We start from the raw sequence: 22,500 nt of genomic DNA, 5'->3' as shown, positions 1-22,500 counted from the left end.
TTATAAGTTAGTATGGTATTAATGCCAATTTTCTAATCACTAGCTGGTATTAACATCACTTTCCAAGCTGCCACCCAAGCCCCGCCACCACATTACCCGGTACACAGGCCTTGCTCCCGAAAAAGCGCTGCTCCCGCGTCTGCCATTTGCGGCCAATGATGCGCTTACTTGGCGACAGGTGTGGGTGGGAGGGGGCCCGCCGCGTGTAGGGGTGGGGCGAGCGTGGGGGAGGGGGGAGGCTGTGGGGCGGCATGATGCTGTGGTGGTTCACTGGAAATAAACACAAGCACCAATATACTGTAAAGCCTTTTTGTGTGTATGGATGTTTATGGATGTGGCTAGTGGGGGTTGGGGGGGCTGTGGGATGGCCTGGTGCTGCGGTGGTTCGCTGCAAACGTAAACTACTTTGTGGATTCTTTTTGTGTGGAGAGTTATGCCTGTGTGGTGTGCACAATTCAATGTAAGAAAACATCAACATCTTTGTAAATTCTTGTGTGTCTGTGTGTATGGATGTGTATGGATGTGTACGGATGTGTATGGATGTGGTGAGCGTTGGGGTGGGGGCAGGCTGTGGCCTCTATCTCACTCCATCCATGGGTTAAAAAAAAAAAAAAAAGTTAGGTTTATGTTCAGACACGAAGAAGAAAAAGAAGGAAAAGAAAGGAGAAGGAGGAGGAGGAAGAGGAGGAGGAGGAGGAAGAGGAGGAGGAGGAGGAAGAGGTGGAGAAGAAGAAAAAGAATAACAACAATAAAAAGAACAAGAAAAAAAGGAGGAAGAAAGAGAAGAAGCAGAAAGAGGAAGAAAACAAAGCAGACGGCCATCGCACCTGCAGTCCTGGCCACAAATACCCCTCCCATCCCGCTGACTGGGTGGATGGGTCTAGGATTGCCGGTCAGCTCTGAGTGGCTGTGTGGCTGACTAGTGGATGGATGGCCAGACTGCTGACACTGAGATGGCTGGCTGACGGCATGGGGATGGCTGACAAACGGCGGCTGAGGCTCTGGCTGGCTGACGGCTGAGGAATGGCTGTCAATCCTAACACCTAGGGAAGCAGTTATATAATTACTCAATCAGTTTCTTTCAATAAATATGTAAAGGAATTTATTTTTACCATGGATATTATCGTTTGGCTATAATTTTCACTTTAATATTCACTCTGGTTGTGAATTAAGATAATCATATATTCTTCATTATCATTACTATCAACACCACTGTCATCTTCATCATCAACATAATCATCATCATCATCATCAACACCATCATCACATCACCACCACCACCCTCTTCCTCCTCCTCCTCCTCAATGTTCTCCTCCTCCTCATCATCATCATATCAACACCACCACCCTCTTCCTCCTCCTCCTCCTCATCATCATCATCATATCAACACCACCACCCTCTTCCTCCTCCTCCTCCTCAATGTTCTCCTCCTCATCATCATCATCATATCAACACCACCATCCTCTTCCTCCTCCTCATCATCATCATCATCATGTCAACATCACTATGGTAATGATTCAAAAATCTATCTATATATCTATTTATCTACAGCCATACGCGTTAATCCCATAAAGGGTGGCCACAAATTAACACAGCAATTTACTTGAAGACATTAGCAGGATAAAGGTATATATGTATTTTAGTGTCTAATTTATTTTTATAACTTTCACTAATGATTTTGTATATATTGTATTTGGCAACATATATTAGTGAATTTATGAATTTTTTTAAGACTATATAGAAAATAGACAGATTTTTTGAGTTAAGAAACAACTCTCAGTCATAAGTAAGATTATAAGTAGGGGAACAATTGTACACTCAGACATAAGTTTATAAGTAGGGGAACCATTGTATACTCAGACATAAGTAAGTTTATAAGTAGGGGAACCATTGTATACTCAGACATAAGTAAGTTTATAAGTAGGGGAAGAAATGTATACAGGAACATTTATATATACAAGGCACCTGACTGGCCAACGGATGAACATTGGGCATCCACTCGGTTGTCTGGGTGACTGTCAACTGCTTGCTGGATGTCCATGTGTGTGGGTGACTGTGAGATGGCTGAGTGGTAGACGCTGTACCCGGATGACGACATACTGTGGCTCAAGCATCCGTCAGGCACCGACATCCGCTGGTTGGCATCCGGATGGGGAAAATCGAGGGGGGAGATGGATCGCAGCTGATTCTCCATGCCTGCGGACTCAAACTTTGTGTTTCTAGAGCTGGGATGGATGGATTGCACTGGATGGGCAAAAATGGATTTCTCTGGATGTGTACAAACTGATGTGGATTTTTCTGGATGTACAAATATTCGTTCAGATTGCACGGGATTTTGAAACACACATTTGGATGGCTTTGGATGTTCGAAAATTCTGTCCGTTCGTGTTGGATGTGCGTAAACTGATTCAGGTTGGGCTGGGTGTTCAAAAACTCTATGGGATCTCCCTGCACATTCCAAAAACATGGCGGAACTACACCTGGCCGGCTCACCGCTGCCCTGTGATTCAGATCGCTGTGGATTGTCAAGAACGGCTGAATCGGATCTCGAGGTAAAGTGTCCCGAGTCCATACTATCACTTGAGGGCGCCAGGGCCAAGTTAAGGAACCCCCCGGATTTTGTGCGCATGTGTGAGGCGTCGTAGCGAATGTCCGAAAACCGTGAATCCAGGCTCTCCAAATCCTCCTGTGGGCTTGAGGCCGGGGCTAGGGCTAGGTTCATGTAGCCCCCTGACCTAGTCCTCAGGTGGTCTAGGGTCTGGTTGCGATGGACCTTGTTGTTGCTGTTGTTGTTGTTGCTGTTGTTGCTGCTGCGCTTTTTGGACAGCAAGTCATCCTTGATCTGTTTCCTCTTGATTGAGTCTCGGATTCGTGATGCTAGACTCCTCGGGGGCGCAATTTCATTCAGGTTACGTTCACTCGACGTTATGCAGGGAACCGGTGAGGCTCTCTCCTGCCCGAGGGTCTCCAAGTTGCCAGCAGAACGTGACCGGTTCATCGGGGAATGGTCTAGGGTCGTGATGTACTGCGAGAGGTTGAGGGCGCCGGGGGGCTTGTCCACAGCAGTAACATAAACAGATTTTTCCAGGGAATTCTCACCAACAGCGCCTGTGCTTGTCGACATGATGCTGGACTTGAAGAGATCTGAGACTGTTGATACGTTGCTTGGGGTATCCTGCAGGCTTCCCCTGGGGTTGCATGTTGAGAGGGGAGCAACAGCAATGCTCTTGGGCCTTGGTTTGTCTGGGTCGAACTTTACTGGCCTCCCTTCGCTTCGCCGCATGTGCAGTGAATCGACAGACTTCTGGGGTATGATTCGGGTCTTGGGGCTGTCCGAAGTAAACGCCGTCTCGTAACAGCAGTTCCTTGGCAGCGTGTGGGACTCAAAACCTTCAATCTTCAACTTCCCGGCCTCGGTCTGGGTCTTTCCTTCACTCTCGCGCTTCATCCTCCGCACCTGATCGTTTGTTTTGATGGAACGGACGGTCTCGGGCTGCCTCGTGACCCCAACCTCACACGACGCCCTGCTCTGGGGTCGCACATTCTCCTGGTTGTCCTGGGGCGAGGTAAACAGGCTGGACTCGGCCCCTCCATCTCGCACCCCGGGGTACAAACTGTCATCCTTGAAATCGGTGTAGTTCTTGAGGCGACGCAGCTTGAGACTCTGCAGCTTTGATGCATTTAAGGCAACGTTGCGACTGAGGGAAGGGGTCTGGGGTGTACTCTGGGCCCGGGCTGAACCTTGCCTCATAAAATTACCCTCCCTAGTATGACCTGACTCTCCCTGTCTCACAAAATCACCCTCTCTGTTCTGACAAAACTCTCCCTGCCTCACAAAATCTGCCTCTCGCATCTGACACAGCTCTCCCTGCCTCGTAAACTCTCTTTCCCCCTTCCGACACAACTCTCCCTGTCTGGCAAAGTCCGCCTCCCTGTTCCGACACAACTCCCCGTTCCTCTTCCCAATGGTCTCGCTCTCCACATTGGGCGTCGACGTCTTCTGCTGGCCCCCTAGACTCATATTCAGCATCAAGTCTTCTACAGAGTCCCCATCTTCGAACTCTGCCTCCCCCTCCTCCTCCCTCCCATTTGCATCTTCATTGGTGGAGCTGGAGTGGTCTGGCCTGGGGTTGGGGGATCGGTACGCGATATCCAGGAACTCCGCCCCAATGTAGATTCGGATCAGGGGGTCGTACAGCTCGAAGGGGATCAGCGGCGTTACCTGTGTGGCAGAGAGACGGAGACCGGGTATGTTAGTCAGGCATAACTAAAAGATATATGCAGGGGAAATGCTGATATATTTTTTTTTTTTTATCTGGCAAAACTAAGCCACTCCCACACCTTAAATATTATGTCACGGCTGCAAAAAATTCAGTGAGCTTTAACTATGGGGATGGAATGCTCTCCTAGTCAATCTCTCATTCTCCATCCTCTCCACTCACTCACATAAGCTCTCCCTCCTTCTCCATCCTCTCCACATGCACCTTCTCGCTCACATACACTCTCCTGGCCAATCTCTCACTCTCCATCCTCTCCACATGCACCTTCTCGCTCACATACACTCTCCTAGCCAATCTCTCACTCTCCATCCTCTCGACAAGGCCAAACCAACACAGCGTACTTCTCCTAATACTCCCCCTCGCATCAACACCCACCCACAGTCAGTCGGCCAGCATTCCAGTCCTTACCATGTTTGTGAAGAAGTCCTGAACGATCTTAAACACATCTCGTTCCACCCCAGGGTAGTTAGGGATGTTGCAGCTCAGGTCAGCGATGTTTGGCCCTGCGGGAGGTAAGGGGTTTGTTGCGGAGTTTATCATCATCGTCATCAACATCAATTTTCATCATCATCATCATCATCATCAACATCGTCATCAACATCATCATCAACCATACTCAAACCTACCCTACCCTACTACACTCCACTCACCCTACCATCACTCTTGTACCCTGCCACACCACTCACCCTACCGTCACCCTCGTACCCTTCCACTCCACTCACCCTGGTACTCACACTGCACCGTACACTTCATAGCCAACCCTACCCTACCCTACCCTACCCCAACCAAGCCTTTCACACTCCACTCACCCTACCGTCACCCTGGTACTCACACTGCGCCATACACCTCATCGCCGTCAGGACCCACGATGGCAGGTTGTCGTGGTGGTGGTCCCCCAGCCTCACCACGCCACGCTGCGACACCTGCGTGGCGTTGTGGTGGACGATGGCGCCACACACAGACGATGGCGGCAGGAGAGACGACGAAGGGGCATAAAGTAGATGTTCACAGGCGCTATCTAGTCTGTAACAGGATTGGTAGATGAGCAGGGCAGATAAGTAGGTGAAAAGAGGGTGACGAGGGTGTAATGTGGATGTCTGTAACAGGATTGGTAGATGAGGACAGTAGATTAGTAGATGATGAAGGAGTGTAAAGTAGAAGTTCACAGGCAGATCAACTTGCATCCACACACTGTCAATCTGTGCATAATGAAAACTAAAATAAATCACTAGTAAAAAGGTGCTACACAGCTTGAGAAGTCCACTACCATAGCCCACCCAGCCTCTCCACTCACTTCTTGAGATAGACTTGCTTCCACACACTGTCAGTCTGTGCGTAATGAAAAAAACTAAATCACTAATAAAAAGGTGCTACACAGCTTGAGAAGTCCACTACCATAGCCCACCCAGTCTGCTCACTCACTTCTTGAGATACACTTGCTTCCACACACTGTCAATCTGTGCATAAACTAAAATAAATCACTAAGAAAAAGGTGCTACACATGTTCAGAATTCCACTACCATAGCCCACCCACTCACTTCTTGAGGTACACCTGCTTCCACACATTGTCAATCTGGTCCTTAGTAAGCTGTTTGGCCACCAGGTGACACTCCTGCAGCGCCCCCTCCTCGGCACGCTTCTCGTTGACTGCGTTCTCACCCACGTGGACCGACGACACTTTGTACTTCCCTCGAGTGGACTGCGGGAGACATTGGGTGGTGGTCAGGAGATGGAGTGTGAGGATGCGGTGGAACTGATGCGAGACAGAGGATATGATGACTGAAGAAAGAATGATGAAAGACTAAGAACAAGAAAACTGTAATGGAAGTGATGCTGACAGGAAAATGAGATGAAACCATATTGTTTATAAAGGTTACAACATGCTTGCATGTGTTGGCCTTGGTCACCTTATGGTGGCTCTCCATGCTGCTTGATCTCTGGCAGCCTCCCTGAAGTCACAGTCTGACCCCATCCCAGGTCTTTTTCGATCTGCCTCTCACAACCCTACCCCCAGTGTTCACACTTCTCACCTGCACCCAACCATCATCCTCCATCCTGTCGACATGCCCAAACCATCTCAATGTACCCCTCCTCATCACAACACCAATACACTCCAGTCCCATCCTTCCTCTCAACTCTTCAATCACAATCCTAGTCCCCCCAGGCCTCATGTTTAAGAACGCACTACACATCCACTGTCATTTCTGTAAGTTCAGCCTGTGAATATCCTCTTCCTTTACTGCCCAGGTCTCACTACCATACAGCATTACACTCCTAACACATGCTGCATACAAAGACCCCTTAGCACGTAGGGAGAGCCCTCTCAATGTTAGGAAAGGCAACAGCTCTCTCATATATTAATCCAATGCACTCCCTTCCATTGAAACTCAAAGTCACCCTCAAACACACACTCCTCAACATCCACCCTTCACTCCGCCCCACCTCTCGGACTGAATTATAGAACTGGCGTTTTAATTCCACCCAACCTCTCTGACTGAGTTGTAGAATCGGCGTTTTAGGACTGGTGACGCTCCTTCGTCCTTGTTGTTGTTGATGCTGATGGTGGCGAGGGCAGCCCGGTTTGGGGTCTTGGGCGTCCTTAGGGCCTTGAGCGGCGAACGGTTGCTGAATCTGTCCGAAAGTTGACGAAAACGAGGAATGAAGAAATAAAGGAAATGGTGTGTGAATAATTGCTGACAGACTTTTGATTATTTTCTCCTGCTGTAATTAATGGACAGATAAACAGATACAGAATGAAATATAAAGACAGAGACAGAGCGTGACAGACTAATTGACACAGATATATAGACATAGACAGATAGACACAGATAAAGAGATAAAGAGATAGACAGACACTGAAAGATACAGATGAAGACAGACAGACATAAACAGACAGACAAACAGTAGACATGTAGATAAACAGACAGACAGACACAGACATAGATAGAGATAATGAGACAGACACCTATTGATACAGAACTTGGCTCTCTATTGTATTTTTTTTTTTTCTCTTGGAGGGAACTGTTACTGCGGGCTCATGGCCTTTGGTTCCTTCTTCCTCGCATAAAAAAAAAAAGGCAGAGAGACAGAGATAGACAGATAAGTAAACAAACAGACAGTAAAACATGTATCTAACCTGTACAGATCACGTCCTTCTTTAAAGTCCTCGGGTTTTACGCACACTCCTCGAACATCCTCAATTAGCCCAGACTTCACAAACTTCCTGCGATAAAAATATAAATAAAACAAACACAATGGCAAATTACTTATCATCATCACCATCATCCTCAGCCTCTTTCTCACTGCTAGCTATATGATGTAATAAAAATCATCATCATCATCATCATCACCACCACCACCACCACCACCACCACCACCACCACCACCACCACCACCACCATCATCACCACCACCACCACCACCACCACCTCACCTCAACAGCTTGATGGTCTGTTCCCGTGTCACAGAGCTGCCAAAGTTGGGGTCATGCGTGAGGTGCGTGTGTAGCCAGTCAACAGCCTCTGTGGCGGTGAAGCAGCGGTCGTACTGACGCAGACCACGCCAGTGACGCGACACCGGCATACCATTGTAGAAGGACCGCACTGCATCATTCCACTGAAAAAAAAAATAATAATAATAATAAAATAATCATAATAGCAATAATAATAACAATAAATAAATAAATACACAAGGAACGAGCAGTAGACTAGTAGAAAGGAAACATACTCAACTGCTGAAAAAATACAGGAAATATTTCAGACGATGGTAAGGATATTAAAAAAAATACAGAGGACTGGTATACAGGATGGCTCATACCTGACAGCTCCTGTAAGAGTGTGACCGGACAACTAGAATGTGACAGGAATATAAATGAAAATGGCTTTCAACCCAGCAAACCCTGTACCGGGTACTTGAAATTGCTTGAGATTTCTCCCTTATTGTTTATTAAATACAAAATGAAGGATTTGTTTTACAAATCATACCTCTTCTATTTTCATTACACAATGCCAAAAATATATATAAAAAGGTATATTTGATTATGGACGGACCTTTGATGTCCAACACTTATGCAAAAGCAATTTCAACCCACTGTGGGCCTCAAACCTTTGCATTTATAATAAAGACGACCATTGGACCTAATGAGGGATACTCACAAATACAGTATAATTTTGATAAGCAATACTTAAAGATTCAATGATGGATGAAAAAAAAAAAATGCTGATCATATTAACCGGAGAAAAGAGCACTATTTAATTGCTTCAAATACCCTACAAGTGCACGAAAAACAGGGCATTAGTGACCGTACACCTTTGTCTTCCCAATTTCTCCTCATCAAAGCCTCATACTCACCAGTTTCGTGGCTCTGTATGGCCCTGAGATGGATTTTTTTGTGCTCATTCTTCAAAAACTCCTACAGAAACACCACAATCACCCAAAACTCGAAAAATAACATGATAAATCCTCTCCTTGTTTTGTTTACATTATTTAAAAATGGCTGATAGTTGAGCTTCTCGATGCTGATTGGCCGACTGAATCCTACAGTGGTGCCAAGTTTAATATTTTCCTCTCAATTCCAATAAATTTATTCTTCATTTTGCAAAAAAAAAATTTTATTCTACACACTTGCTATCTACTCTTCATAATTCCACATCGGCATTTACTCCCTAAAGGTGCACTTTTTCATTAATATGGTGAAAACTTTGATATTTGGCATAATTGAATTTCAAAGCTCTATAGCATCATGTGTAATCATAGAGAATTGGGAACATTTCCATGTATAAGAATCACATAAAAATATATACATTCTTCAGCTGATCTCCCTACCCTTTAAAATACGGCCTGTTATTAAACATATAATGCAATACAAAATAGCAACTGGCATCTCGAGTGTGAATGGTACCATCTTTGAGCCGTATATTTATTTCTTCACTTTTTCTATATACAGTATGTCTTTATCGGCCATTTTCCCTAATATCCTTTTCGTTCTTATATCACTCACCCACCGCATGTAATCAATTGATACACAAATGTGTGTGTGTGTGTGTGTGTGTGTGTGTGTGTGTGAGAGAGAGAGAGAGAGAGAGAGAGAGAGAGAAGCTGTCAAACTGAAAATTATCTACCCGAAGGGATGTTTTCGTAATTTGATGATTAATCAATTACTTGTGTCTTATCTACCTATAAGATCACACAATACCTTAAAGAAATGAGATTACCGTTATTGTGTGAATTACAGACGATAAAATTATTAAATTAAGCAAAGATACACAGGACAAGATGGTTACTCACCCAAGCAAAACAAAAAAACAGTGATCGCCGCTTGTTTACCAGCACTAGGCCGTCTTTGTAATATTATCTGGTACTTCCGGGCAATAGTTTAGATCCCTTTTGTCAGTGTCTGATATTAACAGCCTCTAATACTGCCATAAAATATTTAAGAACTTCAAAAATTACCCAAAATTAGAGGGGAAAGCACTCAAAATGCGGCCTCTCAGTTCCTTAATTTATCCTAACCTAGTAAAGCTAAATACAATGGTTTATATTAGAAGAAAGAACATATTCGTACGATTACCTGTTATAAAAATGCGTCTTTAACCGTGTCAGTAGAATTGGCTTCAATGATATGGAGTAAGTAAAAAATGGGGTGGTATCCTACTGTAGAAATTAATGTGAATTGCTCCTAATCCCTCCAGTACTTAGTATCATCAACAAACTGAATATAATTATGTAAAGTTAAATTTAAAATAAAAAGGGTGTCCCAATACTGGAAGGCCTAACAGAAACTGAAATCATTCATGATGGTGGTGGTGGTGGTAATGATGATGATGATGGCAGTGGTGGTGGTAATGAAAATGATGATGATGATAGTGGTGGTGGTAATGATGATGATGTTAGTGGTGGTGGCAGTGGTGGTGGTAATGATGATGATGATGAGGATGATGGTGGTGGTGGTGGTAATGGTGATGATGATGGCAGTGGTGGTGGTAATGAAAATGATGATGGTGGTGGTGGCAGTGGTGGTGGTAATGATGATGATGATGATGATGGTGGTGGTGGTAATGATGAAGATGATGAGGATGATGGTGGTGGTGGTGGTGAAGGTGGTTACTAATGATGATGTTTTTATATAGGAATTTTTTTGAAGGGGTTTGATGATATTTTAATTTTTCGGGATTAGAATGATCTGATGGTTTCATTTATGGTACTTATTGGTATTAATTTTTCAGCACGAGGCAGCTACAGTAGACGCCATGACAGACGAGGCTCAGGAACCGCAGCATGTGGTGCGGAAACGTGGCCGACCTCGACAGTCCACCAGAAAAAACAAACGCTCCCCCCACAACCCAGACAGTGAGACCAAAATATTCAAATGCCAAGAGTGTCGTGAGGAGTTTGAGTCGGCGGATGACCTCAAACGGCACGCGATGAGTCACGGGGGAACAAAAACATACGAATGCCAAGACTGTCATGAGAATTTTGAGTCTGCCGTGGAACTCAAAAAACATACGTCGACACACAGAGAAGCGCCTAAGTACGAGTGTGAGCATTGCCTTAAGTGTTTTGCCAACCCCAGCAGTCTCTACTCCCACCGAATGATCCACAGCGGGGTGAGGCACGAATGTCCTGTGTGTGGGAAGGTGGTGATGCATAAGAGTTCCCTCAGGAAGCACATGGCCATACACGAGGCATCAAAAAAGCATAAGTGTCCACATTGCAACAAGCGCTTCACCCACCAGAGCGGGTTGTCGTTGCATAAGATGATACACACGGGGCAGAAGAAACACAAATGCAACCAGTGCAATCAGGCGTTTCCGTATAAAAGCAATCTCATCGCCCACATGGAGATCCACTCACAGGACAAGATATTCAAGTGTGAGTTTTGTGACAAGACCTTTCTACGGAAGGTGTACCTCACAAAGCACACGACTTCCATCCACACAAAGCCAAAGAAATACAAGTGCGACCACTGCCAGAAAAAGTTTACGGAAAAATCCACACTGCGACGGCACCTGCTCATCCACGGGGGCACGAAAGACTACGAGTGCGATGTGTGTTTCAAGCGCTTCACGCAGAAGGAGACGCTGATGACACACAAACTCCACCACACAGGCATCAAGAACTTCGAGTGCGACATCTGCGCCAAGCGTTTCATGCAGAAGAGCAACCTGATAGCACACCAGAACATGCACAAGGGGGTCAAGTACAGGTGCGACCAGTGCGACAAGGAGTTCATGCAGAAACAGAGCCTGGACTCGCACAAGCTGGGTCACGCCGGGATTCGACGATACCGCTGCGATCTGTGTCCCAAGACCTACAACATCAAACAGAGCCTCGCCTACCACAAGCTGAGCCACGAGGGGATCAGGAGACACAAGTGCGACGTCTGCCATCACGCCTTCGCCCTGAAAAGCAACCTGGTGGCGCACATGCTGGTCCACAACGGCGTCAAGCGCTTCAAGTGTGACCTATGCCAGAAAATGTTCCTGCGTAAGGGCGGGCTGAAGCGGCACGTTGTTACCCACGACACCATGATGCTGGCGGCCAACAACAGTGACATCGGTGACATGGACATCACAGAGGAGCCAATACCTGTAGAGATGGCAGAAATGAAGGGTAACTTGGACCTCACAGCCCAGCCCATTGTGACATCGGAAATAAGCAGTGACTCGGAAAGTTCAGTACAGCCTACGGTGACATCAGTAATAAGCAGTGATGTCCTAATAGAGACTTCAGAAATAAACAGTGATTTGGACTTCACCGCAGACCCAAAAGTGACATCGGAAATAGATAGTGACTTGGAAAACTCGATACAACGAGCAGTGACATCAGAAATAAATAACGATGCTGATAATACTGGGGCTTCACGTACAGAGATTGACTCGGACATCTCCCTACGACTGACGGTGACTACAGACTTCAACAGTGACGTGGACATCATTATACGACCAACAGTGACATCGGAAAAAATTAGTGACTCAGACATCACAATACAGGAGACAGTGACATCAAAAACCACTGACTCAGACATCACAACACAGCAGACAGTGACATCAAAAACCACCGACTCGGACATCACAATACAGCAGACAGTGACATCAAAATATAACAGTAACACAAATACAGCACAGGGAATAACGATATCAGAAATAATAAGTGACTCAAACATCACAAACAGTTACTCTGACATCACTAAACATGAGACAGTGACATCAGTAACAAACAGTGACTCACATACCATAAACACTGACATCAAACAGACAACAGTGACTTCTGACAGGCCTGCAGTGACATCAGTAATAAACAGTGACTTGGACATCATAGCCAGTGACATCAGACAGCCTTCAGTGACTTCGAAAACTGATAAAACCATGTCTGATGTCCAGGGCATTGAGACTACCAACCCCTATGCAGTGACATCAGAAACAGAACACACAGCGAGCGGTGACATCAGCAACTCAGACATCGCACCCCATTTGACAGTGACATCGGAAGTAAACAGCGATTCAAGTATTACAACAGTGACATCAGGTTTTAAAAATGACTCAGACATCACACTTCAATCTACAGTGACTTCACAAATAAACAGTAATTCCCGTACTAAAACAGCAGTGACATCAGGCAGTGACTTCAGCGATAAACATGCCCATTCTGTGGTGACATCGGCAGTGCACACAGCCAGCAACGGTATTCAAAACTCTGACATCACTGCTAGAGCTACAGTGATGTCAAAGTCGCACACAGCTAACAGTGACATCAATAAATCTGATTTTCACACAGGAAACAGTGACATCGATAAGTCTGATGTTCATATGAGCAGCAGTGACATCAGTAAAGCGAATTTCAACACATCCAGTGACATCAGTTGGTCTAATATCCACACAGGGAACAGTGACATCAATACGTCTAATTTTAACCTAAGCAGTGACATCAATACGTCTAATTTTAACCTAAGCAGTGACATCAATAAAGTTAATTTCCACACAACTGACATCAGCAAATCCAAAACAGGAAGCACTAACATCAACAGGTCAGACATTAACCAGGGCAGTGACATCAGTAAGCCAGTACATCAGACAGACATCAGTGACATCAGTAGCTTATTAATCCCAACCCACTGCACGGTCACACAAATGCACACAACCATCAGTGAATCTCAGAGTCTGGACATCACCACCAAGCCCACAGTGATGTCCAAATACAACCCTGACATCAATAACCCCATCACATCACATTCCACAGCGATGTCAGGGATCCAGCAAAGCACGGGTGACATCGCGAACCCACACACCTCACCGGGACCCCAAGTGACATCGCGCCAGGACACATCAGGCAGTGACATCGAGAACACGCTGATCGAGGCGCATTCTCTGGACATCGCCGAAGTCCTGGAGACATTCGGAAGCATCGACACATCAATGATTCTTTAGTGACATCAACATCACAGTATTAAGAATGGTTTCAGTGACATCAGTTGACATCAGTGTAAAACGGAGTATATCTTAATAAATTAGGCGAATATGGGTAGGAATGACATTTTAAAAAGATATATTATTAAAGAGAGACTAACTAGGAGAGGGCATGTGAGGCAAATGGGGTGGAGTGGGAGGGGAAGCCCAAGGATGAGATGAAGGGGGAGGGGGAGACCGAGGATGAGATGAAGGAGGGGGAGACCGAGGATGAGATGAAGGAGGGGGAGAAGACTAAGCATGAGATGGAAGGATTGGTGTCACACAGATAGATAGAATAGATAATGTGATAGATTAGATAGATCTGAATAATGTCCTATACATTTGATGTCTTCACACTATTCTTGAGGATTTAGAAGGCTCCTAACACCTTTTCTTTACCTATTTATTTTTCACACTACCCCTTAATACACTATCTTTCATGTTATATATTTATGGACAGTATTTATTATTTTTGAAAATCTTCAGAATAACAGAAACAGAACATTGGAATACACTGTACTGTCCTCTAGCATGTTATTTTTGTTATATTATTCATTGCAGAAATAACATACAGTATAGGTGATTGTGAATGTGCCATTATGTAGAAAGTAATTGGGATGGAAGAGATCTTGGAAGCCTTCAGAGCCAAAGGAATAAGAGTGCTTCAGTACCCTTGTATTTGTCCACTGTAGTGCTTCCCCTCATAGGATGCAGCATCAGGATAGATAGATAGACGGTGCAGCATCAGCAGAGATAGATAGATAGACAGTGCATCCCTTTTAGATAGACAGATAGGTAGTGCATCCCTTTAAGACAGACAGATAGGTAGTGCATCCCTTTAAGACAGACAGATAGGTAGTGCATCCCTTTTAGATAGACATAGGTAGTGCATCCCTTTTAGACAGACATAGGTAGTGCATCCCTTTTAGACAGACACAGGTAGTGCATCCCTTTAGATAGACATAGGTAGTGCATCCCTTTTAGATAGATAGACATAGGTAATGCGTCCCCTTTTAGATAGATAGGCAGTGCGTCCCTTTAAGACAGAAAGATAGACGGTGCATCCCTTTACAAATCCATAAATAAAGCATAATATTATCAGTGGTTGTCAATTGGCCGCTTACTACTTATGTCTATTTATTTATATTAAAGATTTACGTGACAATTTTCTGCCTGTGTATTTCTCAGCCTTTGCATGACCAGGATTCCAGGGGCTTGAATGGTGAGTGAAAGGAAGCGTGTGGGAAGATGGAGGAGGAGGAGGAGGAAGAGGAAGAGCAGGAGGAGGAAAATGAGAAAGAGAACAAGGGCAAGGAGGAGGAGAAGGAAGAGGATGATGATGATGATGATGATGATAACTTTAGTGGTATCTCAATATAACAATTAATAACAGGTCTCAAAAACATGTAGAAACCCATGACAAAGTATACAAAAACTCCCCTCAAAGAATAAACATTAAAAAAGAAAAAAAAAAGATTGAACATACCTGGAAATTATTTTAGAAGACTGGAGGTTGTAGGCAGGGGGATGGTGGACTGGTAAAGATTGTTCCAACGTTGACGATGTGTACCATGAACAAAAAATACAAACTTGCTGTGTCTGACATTTTAAAACAATGGGTGAAAAGCTCTAAAACAATGAAGAGCTCTAAACAAAGGATGCAAGGCTCTAAACATAGGATGAGAAGCTCTAAACAAAGGATGCAAGGCTCTAAACAAAGGATGAGAAGCTCTAAACAAAGGATGAGAAGCTCTAAACAAAGGATGCAAAGCTCTAAACAAAGGATGAGAAGCTCTAAACAAAGGATAAGAAGCTCTGACACAAAGGATGAAGAGCTCTAAACAAAGGATGAGAAGCTCTAAACAAAGGATAAAAAGCTCTAACACAAAGGATGAGGAACCCTAACAAAGGATGCAGAGCTCTACACAAAGGATGAAAAGCTCTAAAATGAAGGATGCAAAGCTCTACACAATGGATGAGAAGCTCTAAAAACAAAGGATAAAAAGCTCTAACACAAAGGATGAAGAGCTCTAAAACAAAGGATGCAAAGCTCTAAAACAAAGGATGCAAAGCTCTAAACAAAGGATGAAGAGCTCTAAAATGAAGGATGCAAAGCTCTAAACAAAGGATGCAAAGCTCTACACAATGGATGAGAAGCTCTAAACAAAGGAGGAAGAGCTCTAAAACAATGAAGAGCTCTACAAATGAAGGATGACCGTCAGTCCCACCACATAAAGACATCTCCCTCCAATACCCAGGATAAAACAGAATATCTATCTATCTATCTATCTATTGCCAGACGCCTCAATCCCGTTTGGGGTGGCCACAAACAAATCGCCTCCAAGTCGCCCTGTCCCCCGCCATTTCACAGCCCTGCTCCCAACTCACACCCCCCTCTCTCATATACCTCTCCACCCCATCCCTCCACCTCATCCTCGGCCTCCCCCTCCCTCTTCCCCCCTCCACCTCACTCACATACACTCTCTTCGTCAGTCTTTCACCCTCCATCCTCTCCACGTGGCCAGACCACCTCAGTGTGTTCCTCATAACGCTTCCTATCACATCCACATCCACACCACAACAGAGATCAAATCAAAGACTGCAAATGAACACTGAGATTACAAACAGATTGGAATGAAATGTCCTGCAAATAATTTACTCTAGACACACACAAACAGACCTACAAATCTATCAATCTATCTATCTACAACCAGACACCATAATCCCATAAGGGGTGGCCATTTTGTCTTTGAGTTGGTTGTTTTACGGGGAGGGGCACTAACCCTCCACCAACCCACTTGCTGCCATGTAGGGAACACGTATGGGTTGGTTATATGGTTACCACCCAGCGTTGTAAATGGCTTCATCTATTTGCTTAACACATAGGGAACACATAGGCACTGGTTATATGGTTACCACCCAGCATTGTAAATTGTTTCATCTATATACTTAACACATAAAGAACACGTATGGGTTTGGTTATATGGTTACCACCCAGCATTGTATATGGCCTGTCACTCAATGTCAAGCCACCTGACAGGGAAAACAGAGTAATAAAAGTAACAGTATGGCTTCAACTGTTATTTCCATTATAAAATCTGTCCATATACAACAAGGTACAAAATAATCGGCTCCAACATTACACTATACACAAGAGAGGCCGGCCAAACACTTCAATACTGCCCTGACCTGAAACCAACTGGGTGTGGTACGAATAACAAGCCCTCGTTCCCGCCGGTTCAGGAAGCTCCCCAACACCTTTTCCTATGTGATTTATTCTGTTTATTACACCTTACTGCCATCACTAACACCTTTTCCCAAGTGATTTATTCTGTTTACTATACCTTACAGTCCTCTTTAACACCTTTTCCTTTGTTTTATTTCTTATTACACATTGCTGTCATGTCTAACACTTTTTCCTTAGTGATTTATTCTATTTATTACACCTTACTGCCATCACTAACACCTTTTCCCAAGTGATTTATTCTGTTTACTACACCTTACAGTCCTCTTGAACACCTTTTCCTAAGTGATTTTTTATTACACATTACTGTCTTCTGAGTTACATAAATCCTTCCAGCATCACCACATATAAAATACACAAGGATATTAACCAGCCATATCCAAAAATAAATCACCAAGGGACAGGTGTTAGGGAGCTTCCTTAAATGACGAGAATGCAGGTCATGGACTCGTATTGTCACTGGGTAAGGAAGCTCCCTAACACCTCTCCCTTACTGATTTATTTCAGGATACAGCTGGCTAATATCGTTTGTATGTTGTTTATAGTGTTAACAGAATGACTTAAGTAGCACAGAAGAGGATGGCAAGGTGTATTAAGCAGAATAAATCACTTAGGAGGAGGTGTTAGGGAGCTTCCTGGCCCGACGAGTATACCGGCCCGGGATATATTCTTACAGGAATACAAGGCTTCTTAACACATTTGCTTAACTGATTTATGCATATAGTACCTTCATATTTTCTTGTCCCTTATATAAGCAATGGAAAGTACACTCTCTCTCTCTCTCTCTCTCTCTCTCTCTCTCTCTCCCTCCCTCACTATACTCCTTTCACTCTAACTTGGCCTAAACTTGCCATCGCTCCATCCTGAATGCCAAGTTGTAGCAGTAGATTAACACTCAAATATTGCGCTAGTCATGAAGAAGTGCTAAGGAAAGGACGTGGAGCCATAGCATTCTCTTACTCTGCCACTGAGCTACGTGAAATAAGCTGCAAAAGTACGAAGATCTGGGCCAAGTTAAGGTGAAAGGAGTAGAGGGAAAAAATAACTGTTTTTCCATTCTCACGTCACTTTTACTACACATAAATCTGCCATCCTTCCATCTTGAATGCTGAGCTATCGAGTTTAAAGCGAGAATTTGGTGCTAGTCATGAAGAAGTGCTGGGGAAAGGTGGCAGGGCTGTGGTACTGTCTGTTCCAGCCAATGAGGTACGAGAAAGAGGCTGCAAGGGGATGAACAATTCTGGTACGTTATAGCCAATGAACTGACTCTATTGGATACGTTTATGTGAAGCTACAGAACGTGGTGAATGTTTTTGGCGTATCTGATAGAGCCAGGATTCCGGGGGCTTGAATGATGAGTGAATGGAAGCGTGGCCCATTGGACTGGGCAAATTTGGGCTGTCTGGACATTGCTACTCCTCACCCTGCCCTACGTCCAGATGATGATGATGATGTTGATGATATAGTAAATGAATGACAGAGTTCCACAGGCATAGGTTAGTCTCCCAGCCTTCACTGATCTGAATAACCACACCCGGCATCAGTTTAAACAATGGGGTATGGTGTAAAATGAGATGAATGTTACTATTGTTTTACGAGCATGTATGATCGTTTTGTTTAATCTATAGAGGCTCCAACATGCTTACGTGCGTCGGCCTTGGTCACTTAATGGCGGCTCTCCATGCTGTTTGATCATTATTCAGTCCCTTATCCCTGAGGTCCCACTACGGCCTCGTCCCAGGTCTTTTTTGGTCTGCCTCTCACAACCCTACCCCCGACATTCACACTTCTCACCTTCCGCACCCAACTGTTATCCTCCATCCTTTCCATGTGGCCAAACCATCTCAGTCTACCCCTCCTCATCACAACACCAATGCACTCCAGTCCCATCCTCCCTCTCAACTCTTCAATCGTAATCCTAGCCCCCCCAGGCCTCGCATTCAAGGACGCACTACACATCCATCTCAGTCTACCCCTCCTCATCACAACACCAGTACACTCCAGTCCCAATCTCCCTCTCAACTCTTTAATCGTAATCCCCAGTCCTCACATTCAAGGACGCACTACACATCCATCTCAGTCTGCCTCCCCTCATCACAACACCAACACACCACAACAAGGCTAGGATAAATATGAATAAAAAAGCATGGTAGCAGCAAGAATAAATAAAAAAATCATTACCATAGTGAATTAATCTGCTATGTGCTACTCACAAATAATAACAGCAATAACAATTACAATAATAATAATAATAATAATAAATACCCGTAATAATAATAATAATAATAATAATAATAATAATCCATCCGTTCATCATCCAATCCTATGTTGCCCCATGAGGAGGGTAGGAGCCCGGGGCTAGGCGAGTTGGTCCTGACATTTAAGATATGAGTGATCCACTAAATATAATAATAATAATAATAATAATAATAATAATAAAGGTGTGTCATGTAGCCTCCTATGCCAATTAGAACACCATCCCTAAATGCAATCAGTTTCTTTATCTATCTATCTATCTACCTACCTACCTACCTATCTACCTACCTATCTATCTACCTACCTATCTATCTATCTACCTATCTATTTATCTATCAGTTTTTTCTCTTGTATTAACATCTTGGCTGGTTATCTTATACAGGAAGCTCCCTAACACCTTCTCCTAAGTTATTTATTTTCCTTGTTACGCCTTACTGTCCTCCTCCGTGTTACATAAATCCTTCCAATATCTCCACACTCTCAATATGATGTACAAAAACATATTAACCAGCCATATCCAAAAATAAATCACTAAGGGAGAGGTGTTAGGGAGATTTCAAAACCAAATATGATGTGTTAGTCCATTACATTTCTTTGGTTGTCACTGCACTCAAATTTCTCTTCATAATAATAATAATAATAATAATAATGAGTAATAATAAAAATAACAATAATAATAATAATAACAATAATAATAATAATCATCATCATCATCATTATATCATCATCCACCTACCTACTGCCAGATGCCTTAATCCTGTAAGGGGTGGCCACAAACAAATCACCTCCATGTCACCCTGTCCCCCTGCCTTTTTGGCTGCCCTCCCCCCAGCTTACACCCTCTCTCTCTCATATACCTCTCTCCCTCATCTCATCCTTGGTCTCCCCCTCCACCATCTCATTCATCTACTCTCCTAGTTAGTCTCTCACTCTCCATCCTCTCCACATGGCCCAACCACCTCAATGTATACACCTCTCCACTCACTCTCCCCTCCACCTCACACACACACACTCACACACACACACACACACACACACACACATACAGTTCACACACACACACACACACACAGTACACACACACACTCCTAGTTAGTCTCTCACCGTCTTCCTGCATATTAAAAAGAAGATAGTGAAGAATTTAACGTACAAGAAGATAGTTAGGGGAAGTGTAAGCAAGGGCGTTCTCTCACTCTCTCTTTTCTCTCTCATTTTCTCACTCTCTTTTCTCTCTCATTTTCTCACTCTCTCTTTTCTCTCTCATTTTCTCACTCTCTCTTTTCTCTCTCATTTTCTCACTCTCTCTTTTCTCTCTCATTCTCTCACTCTCTCTTTTCTCTCTCATTTTCTCACTCTCTCTTTTCTCTCTCATTCTCTCACTCTCTCTTTTCTCTCTCATTTTCTCACTCTCTCTTTTCTCTCTCATTTTCTCACTCTCTCTTTTCTCTCTCATTTTCTCACTCTCTCTTTTCTCTCTCATTTTCTCACTCTCTCTTTTCTCTCTCATTCTCTCACTCTCTCTTTTCTCTCTCATTTTCTCACTCTCTCTTTTCTCTCTCATTTTCTCTCTCTTTTCTCTCTCATTCTCTCACTCTCTCTTTTCTCTCTCATTTTCTCACTCTCTCTTTTCTCTCTCATTTTCTCACTCTCTCTTTTCTCTCTCATTCTCTCACTCTCTCTTTTCTCTCTCATTTTCTCACTCTCTCTTTTCTCTCTCTCTCATTTTCTCACGCTCTCTTTTCTCTCTCATTTTCTCACTCTCTCTTTTCTCTCTCATTCTCTCACTCTCTCTTTTCTCTCTCATTTCCTCTCACTCTCTCTTTTCTCTCTCATTTCCTCTCACTCTCTCATTTTCTCACTCTCTCTTTTCTCTCTCATTTTCTCACGCTCTCTTTTCTCTCTCTCTCTCCTCTCTCTCACAATCACACTCTGCATTGATCTTTATTAGTAAGCCATGTTATTTTTATTGAACTAAATAACTTGATGATGTTACTGGGTGGGAAATAACTCTCTCTCTCTCACTCTCTCTCTCTCCACCTCTTTCATTTAGTGTTTAATAATACTCACACTCCGATCTCTCTCTCTCTCTCTCTCTCTCTCTCCTTCCCTCCCTCCATCTCTTTCATTTACATGTGTTTAATAATACTATTTGATCTCTCTCTCTCTCTCACTCTCTCTCTCTCAGTATTATTATTTATTTTTAGCAAGCCACTATACTAAATCTCTCTCTCTCTCTCTCTCTCTCTCTCTCACATCTATCTATCTACATCTATTTCCCTCTCACAACTTCCTTGCCCCCAGTTTCATCGGACCGGCTCGCATCGCCCTCTTCGCTTCAATCTCTTTCTGTCGCTTCAGTCGCCGCTCCTCTCTCTCTCTCCTTGCTTCATCCCCTTTGGCTGAGCTTGTGGCTGCTGTGGGAGAGAGAATTAAAATTATTATTATTATTATTATTATTATTATTATTTTTATTATTATTATTTTTATTATTATTATTATTATTATTTTTGTTATTATTATTATTATTATTTTTATTTTTATTATTATTATTATTATTATTTTTATTATTATTATTTTTATTATTTATATTATTATTATTATTATTATTATTATTATTCCTATGCTCCTCATGAGGCAACACTGGATTGGGTGATGGATGGATGGATTATTATTATTATTATTTTTATTATTATCACTGTCATTATCATCATCATCATCATCATCACAGGCATTAAAAATCATCATTATTATTACTATTATCAATATCATCACTCCCCATTGGCACTGAAATTCATCATTACTATCATCATTACCATAATCATCACCATCATCATCATAAATTTTGCCAGCTGGTATGGATATGAATGAGGGTAAAAATAATAATGAAAACTAATAATAATAATAATAATAATAATAATAATAAAAATAATAATAATAATAACAATAATAAAACTACTACTACTACTAATACTAATACTCTGAGAATAATAATAATAATAATAATAATAATAATAATAAAAAATAATAATAATAATAATAATAATAAAACAACTACTGCTCCTACTGCTACAACTACTACTACTGCTACTACTACTACTACTAGTAAAAGAACAGAAGAAACCAACCAAAGTCCATGCCATCAAATGGGCCACTCCCTCATCACCCCAGCCCCTGGAATCCTTAACATAAGATAATGGACTCACCTGAACCGTGGTGCTCCTCCCCCCACTCCCCCCACCCACTCCCAGCTGAGGCGGACTGAGTGGACTGGAGC

At 43.3% G+C, this 22,500-nt stretch overlaps 2 protein-coding genes across 2 annotated transcripts in view; both read right to left on the bottom strand.

Moving 5' to 3' along the window:
- The window catches only part of LOC145390752 (uncharacterized), an 18,795-nt gene extending 10,117 nt beyond the window's left edge, over positions 1-8,678 (bottom strand). Inside the window, exons 1-13 of the mRNA XM_080265549.1 lie at positions 8,631-8,678; positions 7,714-7,895; positions 7,417-7,503; positions 6,767-6,911; positions 5,819-5,979; positions 5,113-5,303; positions 4,689-4,783; positions 3,104-4,222; positions 2,785-3,025; positions 2,494-2,751; positions 1,966-2,244; positions 828-1,043; positions 97-270 (exon numbers count right to left, since the gene is read on the bottom strand). Of these exons, the coding sequence (XP_080121675.1) occupies positions 97-270; positions 828-1,043; positions 1,966-2,244; positions 2,494-2,751; positions 2,785-3,025; positions 3,104-4,222; positions 4,689-4,783; positions 5,113-5,303; positions 5,819-5,979; positions 6,767-6,911; positions 7,417-7,503; positions 7,714-7,895; positions 8,631-8,678 (3,196 nt within the window). The remainder of the gene's footprint in view (positions 1-96; positions 271-827; positions 1,044-1,965; positions 2,245-2,493; positions 2,752-2,784; positions 3,026-3,103; positions 4,223-4,688; positions 4,784-5,112; positions 5,304-5,818; positions 5,980-6,766; positions 6,912-7,416; positions 7,504-7,713; positions 7,896-8,630) is intronic.
- Positions 8,679-21,472: 12,794 nt separating this feature from the next.
- Positions 21,473-22,500, bottom strand: part of yata (N-terminal kinase-like protein yata) — a 15,236-nt gene continuing 14,208 nt past the window's right edge. Inside the window, exons 15-16 of the mRNA XM_080265548.1 lie at positions 22,430-22,500; positions 21,473-21,640 (exon numbers count right to left, since the gene is read on the bottom strand). The exon at positions 22,430-22,500 is cut by the window's right edge and continues 38 nt beyond it. Of these exons, the coding sequence (XP_080121674.1) occupies positions 21,507-21,640; positions 22,430-22,500 (205 nt within the window). The 3' untranslated portion in view covers positions 21,473-21,506. The remainder of the gene's footprint in view (positions 21,641-22,429) is intronic.

Source organism: Coenobita brevimanus, chromosome 15 (assembly GCF_032717465.1).
Source record: "Coenobita brevimanus isolate Jiangsu-jjx chromosome 15, ASM3271746v2, whole genome shotgun sequence".
Lineage (NCBI taxonomy): Eukaryota > Metazoa > Arthropoda > Malacostraca > Decapoda > Coenobitidae > Coenobita > Coenobita brevimanus.
This window is presented reverse-complemented; position numbering and strand designations above follow the sequence as displayed.